The sequence below is a fragment of the Babylonia areolata genome, chromosome 8, assembly GCF_041734735.1.
Source record: "Babylonia areolata isolate BAREFJ2019XMU chromosome 8, ASM4173473v1, whole genome shotgun sequence".
In the NCBI taxonomy this organism is placed as follows: Eukaryota; Metazoa; Mollusca; class Gastropoda; order Neogastropoda; family Buccinidae; genus Babylonia; species Babylonia areolata.
In genome coordinates, this window is record NC_134883.1 from 44196653 (window position 1) to 44214173 (window position 17521).

Sequence of the window (17521 nt, forward strand, 5' to 3'; positions counted from 1 at the left end):
TTTCCTAGCTACTGGGTTATGCTACAACATGCGCTCTGCACGCTACAAGCTTGTCCGCGAAATGTCGTAGATTCCCTTCTCCGACAACAACAACAACAACAAAAACGTGAGCTGTAGGATGATTTGTACCATTGGTTGAATCATTTTTATTTTCCAGTTGATTTGAGAAAGGGTCTTTTTTTTCAGTATTGTTATGTCAAACTGTCAGCAACTGCTAAGGAAATAAAGAGAATTAGAAACGGAGCAAAAAGCTTTAGATAACGAAGGGGGGGAAACAACTAAAAAAAAAAGATTTACACCCCAGTTGTCTTGTACCTTGAAAATAGTGTTTGGCTTTTCTGATAATTCCAGAGCTCTACTTTCTTCTCTTTTGTTGTTGTACAATTTGATTTTTTTTCACATACCGCTCGTAAAAATGAACCTTTTGTGTTGATTATTGATTAAAAAGCTCACTTAATTTTCATGCAGATCCAGCCATATTATATCTTAGTAGGCCTATGAATGTCACAGACTATTTAAAAACAAACAAACAAACCCCCAAAAAACGGAAGAAGATAAAACAAAGAAGAATACTCGCTGTTCTGTTCTGTAAATCGTACTAATGACACGCATATTGTGGCATAACCAGAAGTGGCCATGCTAGCGGCTAGAATCGAGAGGTTCCTTGTGTGTTTTGCAGACTTGTCTGTCTGTGTGTAACCTCGCTAGCCAGTGTGACTCCGTGCAATGCCTGTGAAGTGGAGAACAACCAGCGCACATCTAATTCCTGACAACTGACTCTGAACATGAATGTTAACCTGAACTTCTGTGTGTGTGTGTGTGTGTGTGTGTGTGTGTGTGTGTGTGCGTGTGTGCGTGCGTGTGTGTGTGTGCGTGCGTGCGTGCGTGCGCGCGCGCGCGCGCGTGTGTGTGTGTGTAATCTCGGTGCTGTTGTATTTTTTTAGTTTGCAGAAGTGTCATGTAGTGTGTGTGTGTGTGTGTGTGTGTGTGTGTGTGTGTGTGTGTGTTGTTGTTGTTGTTCAATTTGCAGTAGTTTAATGCAGTGTGAGTGTGTGTGTGTGTGTGTGTGTGTGTGTTCTTGTTGTTGTTCAATTTGCAGTGGTTTAATGCAGTGTGAATGTGTGTGTGTGTGTGTGTGTGTGTGTTCTACAATTTTCAGTAGTATCATGCAGTGTGTGTGTGTGTGTGTGTGTGTGTGTGTGCGTGTGTGTGTGCGCGCGCGCGCGCCCGGCGGAGATCTAGGTTTTAATCTGCAGAAGTGGACTACAAATTTTACCATGCAGCAAAGAAATTCTGTGCGAGTGTGAAAATGACTTTTTTTTTTTTTTTTTTTAAATTTTTTTTAAAGCTGCCGAAACTAGATTTGCTTTTACCTACTGTTGTGTTGTCCGTTGTGTGAGTAGGTCTACAAGACCATCGCTCGTCGTTTCTTTGTCGGATATTTTGGCCCTGGCTGGTATCAGGATACAGTGGCACACGTTTCTGACTGGTGTATTGTATTGTATTGTATTGTGTTGTATTGTATTGTATTGAGGAAGGTGTCAGAAGGGTTAAGACGCTCATCGGCCAATACAAAGAGTCCGTGATGGTCTGGGTTCGAATCCCGCTCTCACCCTTTCTCCCGCATTTGACTGGAAGATCTAAACTGAACGTTTAGTCATTCGGATGATGAGACGATAAACCGAGGTCCAGCGTGCAACACGCAATTGGCGCACTGAAAAAGAACCCATGGCAACGAGAGTGTCGTCTGGCAAATTCTGTAGAATACAAAAAAAAAAGAATCCACTCTGATAAGTACAGAGTAAGGGATGGCCTAGAGGGAACGCGTCCGCCTAGGAAGCGAGAGAATCTGAGCGCGCTGGTTCGAATCACGGCTCAGCCGCCGATATTTTCTCCCCCTCCACTAGATCTTAAGTGGTAGTCTGGACGCTAGTCATTCGGATGAGACGATAATCCGAGGTCCCGTGTGCAGTCTGCACTTAGCGCACGTAAAAGAACCCACGGCAACAAAAGGGTTGTTCCTGGCAAAATTCTATAGAAAAATCCACTTCGATAGGAAATTCAAATAAAACTGCACGCAAGAAAAAATGCAAAAAAAAAAAAAAAAAAAAGGGTGGCGCTGTAGTGTAGCGACGCGCTCTACATGAGGAGAGCAACCCGAATTTCACACAGAGTAATCTGTTGTGATAAAAACAAGAAATACAAATACAGATGCCTGCATTCAAAGCTTTACTAAGCGCGTTTGGATGTGCTGATGGTCAGTGATCTGCCTACCAGTTGTGGTGTTGCACATATGGATTCGTCCGAACGCAGTGCCGCCTGTATTGATAAACTCAAACCTGAAATTGTTTTGTGTTTTATTTGTATCACTTTTGCCACAGCAAATTTCTCTTGTGTGAAGTTCTTGCTGTTCTCCCTAGGATGCAGCGCCATTATTTTGTCCTGCCTGCAAGTGTACTGTTTCCCTGTCAAACTGGGGTTTTTTTTTCCCCTGCAGAAGGGACAGCTCTTTTGTTGCCGTGCATTCTTTTACATGCGCTAACTGCCTTGCTACACACAATTGAGGACCGTTTACTGTCTCGTCCACATGGCTAGCGTCCAGACCACCACTCAAGGTCTAGAAGAGGAGGGTGGGGGGCGGGAGGGGGGGATTTTGGGGGGTGGGGGGATACTGGATTCGATCCTGTGTGCTCAGGTTTCCTCGCTAACTTCGCGGACGCGGAAGCACAAGACTGCTGTTCCAGCACGGTTAAGTGAAACGTGCGCACTTTGTTGCTAGATCTGTACCTTGCTTTGTGTTTAGCTATAGTGAGGCTCTTTGTGGTGTGTGTGTGTGTGTGTGTGTGTGTGTGTGTGCGGTGCGTGTGTGTGTGTGTGTGTGTGTACGTACGTTTGTGTGTGTGTGTGTGAGGCCCATTTGATGTGAATTTGCGTTATCTACATTGATTATATTACAATTTATTTGTTTACTTATTCATTAATTTTGATATTCACTATTCAGGGCAAGTATCATATCATATCATATTCAAAATTGTACGCATGTCACAGAAATACTATAGAACTGTATGACACTCAAACCAAACAACAGAAAGAAAAACATCGTACGAAACTGTCACGGTTTTTGTGCAGTTCACTTGTTCTGTTGATAAATATGATAATGACTGATACTTATTAACGAGCAGCTTATTCAGAATATGGACAAATCAGAAAAAAACAACAACCAACCAACATGACCAAGAATGGAAACCAGATTCATAATTCCAGAAAACAGTGGTGGAACGCTTAACTGTTTTGTGCAGCAGTATGCAGAGACTGTGACCCGGGAGGCAGAGGTTGTATTTTGACTAGCATATGTGAGCCCACCATGAAAATTGCGAAACTCGGTTAGAAAACGAATGAAATCAGCAACAGTATCAACAGTAACAACAATCAGTTGTGGGCAAACAACGATAACTAAAATCAGCAACATTAACAACAGTAACAACGATCATTTGTGGGGAAACAACAGCAATTAAAACCAACAACAATAACAACAGTAACAACAATCAGTTGTGGGCAAACAACAATAATTAAAACCAACAACAATAACAACATTAACAACAATCAGTTGTGGGCAAACAACAATAATTAAAACCAACAACAATAACAGTAACAACAATCAGTTGTTGGCAAACAACAATAGTTAAAATTAACAACAGTAACAACAATCAGTTTTGGGCAAACAACAATAATTAAAATCAACAACAGTAACAACAATCAGTTGTGGGCAGACAACAATAATTAAAATCAACAACTATAACAACAGTAACAACGATCAGTTATGAGCAAACAACAATAGTTAAAATCAACAACAAAAACGACAGTAACAACAATCAGTTGTGGGCAGACAACAATAATTAAAATCAACAACTATAACAACAGTAACAACGATCAGTTATGAGCAAACAACAATAGTTAAAATCAACAACAATAACAACAATCAGTCGTGGGCAAACAACAATAATTAAAACCAACAACAGTAACAACATTCAGTTTTGGGCAAACAACAATAATTAAAATCAATAACAATAACAACAGTAACAATCAGTTGTGGGCCAAAAAAAAAAAAAAATTAAGATCAACAACAGTAACAACAATCAGTTGTGGGAAAACAACAATAATGTCCATCATGTTCTTGTTTTATTCAGGAGGAAAAAGGACAAGAAGGAACAGAAGTTACGAGAGGAGAAAGAGGAGCAGGAGAAACAAGCCAAACTCAAAGCTGAGTAGGTATTCCTTTTGGTGTCTTCAGTACCGGCTACACAGCTGAGTAGGTATTCCTTTTGGTGTCTTCAGTACCGGCTACACAGCTGAGTAGGTATTCCTGTTTGGTGTCCTGGGTACCGGCTACACAGCTGAGTAGGTATTCCTGTTTGGTGTCCTCAGTACCGGCTACACAGCTGAGTAGGTATTCCTTTTGGTGTCCTGGGTACCGGCTACACAGCTGAGTAGGTATTCCTTTTGGTGTCCTTAGTACCGGCTACACAGCTGAGTAGGTATTCCTTTTGGTGTCCTGGGTACCGGCTACACAGCTAAGTAGGTATTCCTTTTGGTGTCTTCAGTACTGGCTACATAGCTGAGTAGGTATTCCTTTTGGTGTCCTTAGTACCGGCTACACAGCTGAGTAGGTATTCCTTTTGGTGTCCTGGGTACCGGCTACACAGCTGAGTAGGTATTCCTTTTGGTGTCCTGGGTACCGGCTACACAGCTGAGTAGGTATTCCTTTTGGTGTCCTTAGTACCGGCTACACAGCTAAGTAGGTATTCCTTTTGGTGTCCTGGGTAACGGCTACACAGTTGAGTAGGTATTCCTTTTGGTTTCCTCAGTACCGGCTACACAGCTGAGTAGGTATTCCTTTTGGTGTCCTCAGTTCCGACTACACAGCTGAGTAGGTATTCCTTTTGGTTTCCTGGGTACCGGCTACACAGCTGAGTAGGTATTCCTTTTGGTGTCCTGGGTACCGGCTACACAACTGAGTAGGTATTCCTTTTGGTGTCCTGGGTACCGGCTACACAGCTGAGTAGGTATTCCTTTTGGTGTCCTGGGTAACGGCTACACAGCTGAGTAGGTATTCCTTTTGGTGTCTTCAGTACTGGCTACATAGCTGAGTAGGTATTCCTTTTGGTGTCCTTAGTACCGGCTACACAGCTAAGTAGGTATTCCTTTTGGTGTCCTGGGTACCGGCTACACAGCTGAGTAGGTATTCCTTTTGGTGTCCTGGGTACCGGCTACACAGCTGAGTAGGTATTCCTTTTGGTGTCCTTAGTACCGGCTACACAGCTGAGTAGGTATTCCTTTTGGTGTCCTGGGTACCGGCTACACAGCTGAGTAGGTATTCCTTTTGGTGTCCTGGGTACCGGCTACACAGCTAAGTAGGTATTCCTTTTGGTGTCCTGGGTAACGGCTACACAGTTGAGTAGGTATTCCTTTTGGTTTCCTCAGTACCGGCTACACAGCTGAGTAGGTATTCCTTTTGGTGTCCTCAGTACTGGCTACACAGCTGAGTAGGTATTCCTTTTGGTGTCCTGGGTACCGGCTACACAGCTGAGTAGTTATTCCTGTTAGGTGTCTTCAGTACCGGCACCACGGCGTCTAACAAGACACAGTTTTCCATGGTTGTGACAGGCGAAGATCCATTATTTATTTTGTGTGTGTGTGTGTTTGTGTGTGCGTGCGCGCGCGCTTATAGTTGACTTCATCAAGACTTTGCGCCTTATAAATATTATTATTATTAGTAGTATTTTTATGTATTTATTATTTTTTATTTATTTATTTTATTTACTTTTTAAAGAAAAAAAAATGTTATTTTATTTTAGTTTAGTTGTTGTTTTTTCTCAAGGCCTGATTAAGCGCGTTGGGTTACACTGCTGGTCAGGCATCTGCTTGGCAGGTGTGGTGTAGCGTTTATGGATTTGACCGAACGCAGTGACGCCTCCTTGAGCTACTGATACTGATACTGCCTCTGTATCAATCTCCATTTTCATACGAATGTAACTTCAGTCCACTGTTGTTAACAATAATAGACAAGTAAAGAAAAGCAAATAATTTTGAAAAGTGCATAGTAGCCTTCGTATTTGTCAGTAAAACGTCCATTAACCCTTTCACCGCCAGTCAATTTAGAGTACAAAATTCCCTTGTGGTATAAACACAGAAAAGACAGTGACTAAGAACAGCTGGGGATTCCCCCTGCGATGTATAGAACTATGGCCTATCCTACCACCGAACATTAAGAGCAGTAGGTTCATGGATAACAGACCAATGAATGGTCACCTTTCAGTGACATGGGTCCTCTACCACGCCTGTGCATAAATGCGAGCTTGGCGGTGAAAGGGTTAAGACTTTTTAGTCTCAACAGCAGTACAAATTTTTTGGGGGGGCTACATTTTTTTCTGTTAATATTTACGTTGACGTGTGGACATTGAAGAGCTGGGAGAGGCATGCGTGAGGAACACATGTTGATGGCAGGATCGCTGAAATCTGTTTCCAGGATGGAGAAGAAGAAGAAGAAGAGCGGCAATGAAGCGGATGATGAAAGCGATGACGGTGGGTGATCGTAACGTTTCCTCCTGCTTGTTTGTTTGTTTGTTTGTTTTCAACGGTTGGGCGCGCCCTCTGTTCATTATCGATACCTTTTAGTGTGTACATGTTGTGACAAAATAATAACTCGTTTTTCCTCAACAACACACTGATGGTAAGTGTTGGTGAATACAGAACAGTATGTTTTGTTTTTTTTCTAGTTGAAATTGGGATTGTCCTTACGATGGACGGATGGTTCCTTATGATATTCATGTAACCCCCCCCCCCCCCCCCGACCCCTCCTCCCCCCCGAATCCCCCTCACACCCCCTCTCCCGCTCCCCCCTTACTCTTTGTTTCCTTTGATATAGGTCCACGGGTATGAACGTTGTCAGGCAAAGCCGTTCTGAATCAATGTCGCAAACACTGTTTGCCCCCAACATTGGTATAAACACATAGCTGTCGTGAATTATGATGACTCGGACTGCAGCATTTTGATCTTGGGAATAAAGTACAAAACAATTGTTTTGGAAACAGCCCCACACACAAACACTCTTTCACACACACAAACACACGCACGCACGCGCACACACACAAACTCACTTCCCCCATCGAATCCAGAAAGATACTCCCCAAGCCTTTAAATGAGGCTGACGGTAAACGCCAGTGGCGAAAGCATGCCGTGTTTTGAACTTACTCCAGGAGAAAGGCACATCTACTACAAATTTCTTTCAAAAATTTTGTTCTGAATATATCGAAAGTCATCACCTTTGTTTAACATCTGTGTTCTTGTAACATCAAAAGCCACCAGCTAGTTTTAATTATGTTTAAAGCCAGATTTTCATTCACAATCTTTTTTTTTCCGCCGCCTTGTAGTGATCGTATCCGTGTAGATTTATTTTTCTGCTACGATCACAGGCAGATTAGCGAAACTGTCGTCGAAATTCTTCGGGTCTTCAGTTGCGTGTTCGTCAACATTTGTTGCACTTGCACAACCGTTTACCCGTTTACGAGAGAGAGAAAGAGAGGGACAGAGACAATTTTCCGTTTCGTTTGGCCATTTTTCCTTTCCACCCTTCGACGCAAGTTTGTTTGGCCAGGGGGCAGTACTCGTCTACTTCTCGACGGCCAACCGGAAATTGTGTAGTACGTATACCAGAGTTGTGCACAAAGAGTGCAGTGTTTATTCTCACCGCGTGCCGCTTAGTTTTGCACGGCCTTGCCACGAGTGGTGCAAAACGCCCACCCAATGAGCTTGCTGCACTAATATCACGTGGTGCGCCTCGTTTCTCTCTCTCTCTCTCTCGCTCTCAAAGTATAACGATCACTGATTGGTGTTTGCACATGACGTCATGGTGTTGGAATCACAAACCTGTAAAACTGATGGTGTGGTGTCCGATGGGCTGAAATACATAAGGCAGTTGTTAAAACTGAAAATATAACGCACAGATAACGTTTAAAACGTACAGAATCTCACCACGACAATTTGTTACGCAAACTGAAACGATAATGCACAAATAGCGTTTAAAGTATTCAGAATCTGACCACGGCAATTTGTTGTTCAAACTGAAACAATGACTCACAAATAACGTTTAAAAAACAACAAAAAAAACAACAACAAAAAAACATGGAATTTGGCCATGGCAATTTATTATACAAACTGAAACGAGTACTCACAAACAACGGTCGAAGAATATATACAATTTTTTTACAATGACAGTTTGGTTTTTCAAACTGAAACGATCACTCATAAATAACTTTTTCAAATATGCAGAGTTTGGCCTCGTCCTTTCAATGGTACCTGCTGACCACAGGCAAAAAACTGGAAACATGCATTGTAAACATGATACAAAATGCGTTCTCATGAACGCTACACGTTTATTTACCGGACCCAGCCAGAGCAGAAATAAACACACAAGAAACAGTTAACTGAGGAAGATGGAGGGGAAATGCCATTTCAGAATCATCACTCCTTTTGGTGTTTTGGTTTTAGTTGTTGGAAGTGATCCCTAAATAAATAAATATAATAATAAAATAAAATAAAATAAATAAAATAAAATAACAATTAAAAAAAAGAAGAAGATAAATACATAAAAATACTAAATAATTTTTTTGAAGGCCGGACTACGCGCGTTGGGTTACGCTGCTGGTCAGGCATCTGCTTGGCAGATGTGGTGTAGCGTGTATGGATTTGACCGAACACAGGGACGCCTCCTTGAGCTACTGATACTGATACTGATCCCTATAAGTGTTACCTTCAAGGCGTTTCAAAGCCCGATGAGCGCCTTTGGTTATGCAGAGGTCCGCCATCTGCTTCTTTTCCCCCTCCCCCAGCAAATGTGGGGTAGCGTATATGTATCTGTCCGCACTCTCTGATACCTTGAAACTGAAACTGAATAGTGTGGGAAAATAGGAGTGTGTGTGTGTGTGTGTGTGCGTGCGCGTGTGCGTGCGTGCGTGTGTATGTGTGTGTGTGTGATTCTAGGGAGGTTTGTGACAAAATTCAAATTAATTTACGTTTTCTTTTAACTGCATTTTTTTTTTTTATTCGCACCTTATTTGCATCGACAGCACTGAATATACAACAGTAAAACTAACCCACCCGTGTGTTCTGGATACTAATGAGACCATTCTCTGGTAACCGTATTTATTGGTGGTTCGTATTAATTTTTGCTGAAAGTGATTGCGAATTATTGTGTACAGTCTGAAATATTTGCTAAATTCAAAGTCAGACGTGATTCTTGTGTAATTTTTTTTTTTTTTTAATCACGGAAGGATTATCAACAACACTTGAACAACATTCATATTTTATATGCATTATATTTTTATACTGATAACTTGATTTATTTCCATATAGGATGATATTCATGTGTTAAAAATCTGGAAGATTTCTTACTATTCAGAAACGATAACACACGCAGCGTCCTGGTTTATTATTTTGATCAATGCATTGTTTTTGTTTGTACGCCTGTGTTTATTCGCATATCAAGAATTGATAAGGATAGCATTTCCAGTGGTCATTATTATGATGAGATGATAACCATAATGATGAATAAGCGATAATAGTAGTAAACAGCAACGTTGATAACAGGAGAAAAAAAAAAAGAATAGCAAACAAACAAAAAACAAAGAAAAAATAACAACAAACAACAGCAACAACGTTGAAACCGATTGCGTTGTTTGATTTCACAGTGTCAACGAACACAATTCTTTATGATGCCAAGGTCGTGTCAGAGTAAGCTTTTGTTTAGGAAACAGAGGAAGGTGGCAGAATGGTTAGGACGCTCATCTGCCAATACAGAGTCCGTGAGGGTGTGGGTTCGAATCCCGCTCTCGCCCTTTCTCCCAAGTTTAATCAAACTGAGCGTCTAGTCATTTGGATGAGACGATAAACCGAGGTCCCGCGTACAACACGCACTTGGCGCACTGAAAAAGAACCCATGGCAACGAGAGTGTTGTCCTCTGGTAAAATTCTGTAGAAGAAATCCACTCTGATAGGTACACAAATATATAAGCATGCACTCAAGGCGTGACAAAGCGCTTCGGGTAATGCTCCTGGTCAGGCATCTGCCTAGGAGATGTGGTGTAGCGTGTATGGAACTGTCCGAACGCAGTGACGCCTCCTTGAGAAACTGAAACTGAAACTTAGGAAACATAAAAATGTTCTTGTCAGTCAATGTCATCACCATTGCCTGTTACTGTGGTCAGGACAGAGACATTGCAGACTGCATGTTGTATTCTCATTCGGGTGGCGATTAACAGTCCTGTGGTGAGGATGATTGTATTGTACTATATTACTATTTTTTGTCACATCAGATTTCTCAGTGTGAAATTCGGGCTGCTCTCCCCAGCGTGAGCGCGCCGCTACACTGAGAGTGCCACCCATTTTTTTGTATTTTTTTCCCTTTTTGTTGTTGTTGTTTTTTGTTTTCCTATCGAAGCGGATTTTTCTACAGAATTTTGCCAGGGACAACCCTTTTGTAGCCGTGGGTTCTTTTACGTGTGCTAAGTGCATGCTGCACACGGGACGTCGGTTTATCATCTCATCCGAATGACTAGCGTCCAGACCACCACTCAAGGTCAAGTGGAGGGGGAGAAAATACTACCGACTCTGCCGTGATTCGAACCATTGCGCTCAGATTCTCTCGCTTCCTAGGTGGACGCGTTACCTCTAGGCCATCATTCCACTTGAAGACGATAACAATGTTGATGATCCTGGTGACAACAGTGGTGGTGGTGGTTTGTTTTTTGCAGATGAGATAAACCCGATGACAGGAAGATAATGGTGGTGGTGGTTTTTTTTTTTTTTTGCAGATGAGATAAACCCGATGACAGGAAGATAATGGTGGTGGTGGCGTGTTTTTTTTTGCAGATGAGATAAACCCGATGACAGGAAGATAATGGTGGTGGTGGATTGTTTTTTGCAGATGAGATAAACCCGATGACAGGAAGATAATGGTGGTGGTGGTTTGTTTTTTGCAGATGAGATAAACCCGATGACAGGAAGATAATGGTGGTGGTGGTTTGTTTTTTGCAGATGAGATAAACCCGATGACAGGAAGATAATGGTGGTGGTGGTTTGTTTTTTGCAGATGAGATAAACCCGATGACAGGAAGATAATGGTGGTGGTGGCTTGTTTTTTTGCAGATGAGATAAACCCGATGACAGGAAGATAATGGTGGTGGTGGCTTGTTTTTTGCAGATGAGATAAACCCGATGACAGGAAGATAATGGTGGTGGTGGCGTGTTTTTTTGCAGATGAGATAAACCCGATGACAGGAAGATAATGGTGGTGGTGGCTTGTTTTTTTTTGCAGATGAGATAAACCCGATGACAGGAAGGAGGAAGATAATGGTGGTGGTGGTGGTTTGTTTTTTTTCCAGACGAGATAGACCCCCTGACAGGAAGGAGGAAGAAGAAAGGAGCGGCCCACTTGAAGGGGCAGAAGACGACAGACGGGGAGTATGAATATGTAAGTGGAGTCAGTGTCACTACTACTGCTACTTCGACGACGACTACGACCACTGCTACTTCTTCTCTGTGTGTGTGTGTGTGTGTGTGTGTGTGTGTCTGTGTGTCTGTCTGTGCATGCGCGCGCGCGAATATGTGCATATAAGTATATGTGAAAGAGAGTTTGAGAGTCAGTGGGAGAGAGACATGTAAGTGGAGTCAGTGTCACTACTACTGCTACTTCGACGACGGCTACGACTACTGCTACTTCTTCTGTGTGTGTGTGTGTGTGTGTGTGTGTGTGTGTGTGTGTGTGTGTGTGTGCATGCGCGCGCGCGAATATGTGCATATAAGTATATGTGAAAGAGAGTTTGAGAGTGAGTGGGAGAGAGACATACAGACAGACAGAGAGAAAGAGACATGTCATGAGCGCTAGCAAAATGTTTACAGGCCTGTGTTGAACGTTTACACAATGCAACAGAAAGAAACGTTCGACAGCCGTAATTGACAATGAACACAACTTGAACACTTGGAATACAAAATATTTTTCAAAATGTGTGTGTGTGTGTGTGTGTGTGTGTGTGTGTGTGCGTGTGTGTGTGCGCGCGCGCATATGTGTACTCATTAGCGCATGCATTTCACAAACATTTTTTTAAACTCACTCAGTACGGCCAGTCCTCTCTTCTCTACACAGACCCCTCGGATGTCCAGTGGGTGTCTGAATGACCCAACCTTTAGCTTCCGTCGTCAGAATTGTGGTATTCTTTGTCAGCATTCACTTCTGCAGTATAAGAGCCTTCCGCTTGCAATATTTTGATGGTGGTAATTGGGGTGAAACGCTGTTAACGTCGTCTCTTTCGCCGTTCGTATGGAAAGAGTTAACCTCAGCGCGTGTCGGTATTTTTGTCTTGTTGACGTATTGTTCCCAGTTAGTTTCTTTCGGTATATGTGTGTGTATTTATCTGTTCATTGAAATATTTATTCACTTTTCAGGAATACGACGACAAAGGACGTGTAATTAGAAAGAAGCGCATTGGAAAGGTGAGTGTTTCAACACTGCTAGTAGGTTGTATTTGTTCGTCGTGTGTTGAAACAGTCGTCGACGGGCGCCATAGCCGAATGGTTAAAGCGTTGGACTTTCGATCTGAGGGTCCCGGGTTTGAATCACGGTGACGGTGCCTGGTGGGTAAAGGGTGGAGATTTTTACAATCTCCCAGGTCAACATATGTGCAGACCTGCCAGTGCCTGAACCCCCTTCGTGTGTATACGCAAGCATAAGATCAAATACGCACGTTAAAGATCCTGTAATCCATGTCAGCGTTCGGTGGGTTATGGAAACAAGAACATACCCAGCATGCACACCACCGAAAGCGGAGTATGGCTGCCTACATTGCAGGGGTAAAAACGGTCATACACGTAAAAAGCCCACTCGCGTATATACGAATGAACGTGGGAGTTGAAGCCCACGAACGCAGAAGAAGAAGAAACAGTCGTCAAAGTTGTCTGTGCTCTTTTGACATAAAATGGGACACTGGTTCAGTTTATATCCGTCTTTAGCCACTGACTCCTTTGTGATTTCAAGGACACCTTGAAGACAGACCTCAAAGCCTGTGACATAGAAATCGCTTTCTGGGAAACTGATGCCCTTGACCGCTCTCGCTGGAGGATGCTGTGCTCTAGTGGCATAAAGACGTTTGAAAACAAGAGAACGCTGGCCACTAAGGAGAAAGTGTGAGCGAAGGAAGCAGGGCACAACTTCTGGAGACGTTTTCCCTTGCAACACCTGTGGGAAGTGCTGCGCATCTAGAATCGGCCTCTTCTCCCATATGAGGACACACACTGACAGATAAGCCTGCCTGCCTAGTCATCTGTCGGTCCGACGGGAGACTCCATTCATTCACTCCTTTGTGATTTAACTTGTAATTTTCAAAGTTGTCTGTGCTCTGTTTACATAAAATGGGACACTGGTTCAGCTCCTATCCGTCTTTGGCCACTGACTTTATTGTGATTCAACGTGTAGTTATCAAAGTTGTCTGTGGTCTGTTTACATAAAATAGGACACTGGTTCAGCTTTATCCATCTTGTTTGGGCCACTGACTCCTTTGTGATACATCGTGTTGTTGTCAAAAGTTGTCTGTGGTCTGTTTACATGAAATGGGACACTGGTTAAACCTTATCCATCTTTAGCCTCTGACGATATTGTGATTCATTGTGTAGTTATCAAAGTTGTCTGTGGTCTGTTTACATAAAATGGGACAATGGTTCAGCTCTTATCCATCATGTTTGGCCACTGACTGCTTTGTGATTCATCGTGTTGTTGTCAAAAGTTTTCTATGGTCTGTTTACATGAAATAGGACACTTTAGCCACTGACGATATTGTGATTCATTGTGTAGTTATCAAAGTTGTCTGTGGTCAGTTAACTTAAAATGGGACAATGGTTCAGCTTTTATCCATCTTAAGTTACTGACCCCTTTTTGATTCAACATGTAGTTATCAAAGTTGTCTGTGATCTGTTTACATAAAATAGGAGACTGGTTCAGCTTTATCCATCTTGTTTTGGCCACTGATTCCCATTTTCAGTGCCCCTCGTGTTCGTTTTGCTTTGAACAGCTGGTGGTTCTTGCTGTCTGTGCAGTCCTGGTTTAAAAGGAAACGCAGGTTGACTCGATGCTCTAAACCGTTCACTTTCATGTGATTCCCCCCCACCCCCCCCGCCCCCGCCCCCAAGTCCCATCCCCATTTCTCTCCCTCCCTCACTCCTGAAGAAAAACCCTCTTTGGTAGGAAAACAAATACGCTTGCAAACAGAAAGAAAAGAAAAAGAAAGAAAGAAAGAAAGAAAGAAAAGGGGTAGCGCTGCACTGTAAGGACGCACTCTCCCTGGGGTGAACATCCCGAGTTTCGCTGAAACAGAGAAATCTGTTGTATCATTGAGTGATCCTGTTCACCCCAACCCAGTCCAATCCAGCTGAATCCAATCCAACCCAATCTGTTCCAACCCCCAACCCAATCCACCCAACCAAACCTAATGCAATCCAATGTAGTCTAATCCAATCCAATCCATTACAATCCAGTCCAATACAAATACCATACCTTGACCAATAAGCCAGTCATGAATTTTACGGAAAGTAATCACTATGTTTTATCCAGTACAATACAATACAATACAATACCTGGACCTACAACCCAGTCATGGACTTTACGGAAAGTAATCATTAGGTTTTATCCAATCCAATACAATACAATGCGATACAATACAATACAATACAATACAATACAATACAGTACAATACAATACAATACAATACAATACCTGGACCTACAAGCCAGTCATGGATTTTACGGAAAGTAATCATTATGTTTTATCCAATACAATACAATACAATACAATACCTGGACCTACAAGCCAGTCATGGATTTTACGGAAAGTAATCACTATGTTTTATCCAATGCAATACAATACAATATAGTACAATACAATACAATACAATACCTGGACCTACAAGCCAGTCATGGATTTTACGGAAAGTAATCACTATGTTTTATCCAATACATTACAATACAATACAATACAATACCTGGACCTACAAGCCAGTCATGGATTTTACGGAAAGTAATCATTATGTTTTATCCAATACAGTACAATACAATACAGTACAATACAATACAATACCAGGACCTACAAGCCAGTCATGGATTTTACGGAAAGTAATCACTATGTTTTATCCAGTACAATACAATACAATACAATACAATACTATACCTGGACCTACAACCCAGTCATGGATTTTACGGAAAGTAATAACTGTTTTATCCAGTACAATACAATACAATAGAATATAGTACAATACAATACAATACAAAACCTGGACCTACAAGCCAGTCATGGATTTTACGGAAAGTAATCAATATGTTTTATCCAATACAATACAATACAATACAGTACATTACAATACAATACAATACAATACAATACCTGGACCTACAAGCCAGTCATGGATTTTATGGAAAGTAATAACTATTTTTATCCAATCCAATGCAATCCAATCCAATCCAATACAATACAATACAATACCTGGACCTACAAGCCAGTCATGGATTTTACGGAAAGTAATCATTATGTTGTATCCAATACAATACAATACAATACAATACCAAGACCTACAAGCCAGTCATGGATTTTACTGAAAGTAATCACTATGTTTTATCCAATACAATACAATACAATACAATGCCTGGACTTACAAGCCAGTCATGGATTTTACGGAAAGTAATCATTAGGTTTTATCCAATACAATACAATACAATACAATACAATACCAGGACCTACAAGCCAGTCATGGATTTTACGGAAAGTAATCACTATGTTTTATCCAGTACAATACAATACAATACAATACAATACAATACAATACCAGGACCTACAAGCCAGTCATGGATTTTACGGAAAGTAATCATTATGTTTTATCCAGTACAATACAATACAATACCAGGACCTACAAGCCAGTCATGGATTTTACGGAAAGTAATCATTATGTTTTATCCAGTACAATACAATACAATACCAGGACCTACAAGCCAGTCATGGATTTTACGGAAAGTAACGGGTTTATTGTGTGTTGACAGGACGGGGATGGCAGCGGTTCAGAGTATGAGTACGAATACGGTGAGTGATACTTGATATATCTTGAACACAGTGTGCTGATAATAGATTTCGATTTAATTAATTGACTCCCAGTAGCGTCCGGAAAGGTCTATCATGGCACAGGGGACAGACCTCGAGTCATTCGTGTCTGGCACAATAAATGGTTTTCACCCCCTTTGACGGGATTCATGATTATGGCTCCCCCCCACCCCTCCTCTCCCCACTTGCTGTCATTGAAGTGTTTAAACGCAATATAACACAACACAACACAGCACAACGCACCACACTACACCACACACCACACTACACCAAACACCACACTACACCACATCATACAACACAACACAACACAACGCACCACACTACACCACACACCACACTACACCACACCATACAACACAACACCACACCATACAACACAATACAACACAACACAACACAACACAACGCACCACACTACACCACACACCACACTACACCACACTACACCACACCATACAACACAACACAACGCACCACACACCACACTACACCACACACCACACTACACCACACCATACAACACAACACAACACAACACAACGCACCACACACCACACTACACCACACCATACAACACAACACAACACAACACAACGCACCACACTACACCACACACCACACTACACCACACACCACACTACACCACACCATACAACACAACACAACGCACCACACACCACACTACACCACACACCACACTACACCACACCATACAACACAACACAACACAACACAACACAACACAACACACCACACTACACCACACACCACACTACACCACACCATACAACACAACACAACACAACGCACCACACACCACACTACACCACACAACACAACACAACACAACACAACACACCACACACCACACTACACCACACCATACAACACAACACAACACAACACAGCACAACGTAGCGTAGCACAGCAAAACGTAACGTAAAATGTATTCACCTGACTGTTCGTCTGACTGTGGTTAATTGTTAGAGGTAGGTCCGAGTCGACAACAACGGCGACAAAAAAAAAGAAAGAAAAAAAAAAAAGAAAAAAAGAAAAAAAAGAAAAAATAAGAAAGAGATTGAACGATAATACACAAAACCAACGGACAGACTTCAGGATTTTATTGTCTTCATGAAACCAGGAAAGTTTCATTGCAGGCACGTGATAACACAAAATACAAGCACGGATACATAATTATCCGCATGGCCCCGACACTTCTCCCCTCCTGTGCACAAAAATGTTAGTATGCACACAGCAAACTTGCTAACGCATACGCACGCACAGGAGCTGTGTCAACTGTGTACTGAAACCGTCATGAACTGTGTGTG

At 42.1% G+C, this 17521-nt stretch overlaps 1 protein-coding gene across 1 annotated transcript in view; it reads left to right on the forward strand.

The window, feature by feature from the left end:
* LOC143284852 (uncharacterized) overlaps window positions 1-17521 on the forward strand; it is a 124199-nt gene that overhangs the window by 72200 nt on the left and 34478 nt on the right. Inside the window, 5 exon segments of the mRNA XM_076591954.1 lie at window positions 4188-4265; window positions 6527-6582; window positions 11439-11527; window positions 12499-12546; window positions 16133-16172. Of these exon segments, the coding sequence (XP_076448069.1) occupies window positions 4188-4265; window positions 6527-6582; window positions 11439-11527; window positions 12499-12546; window positions 16133-16172 (311 nt within the window).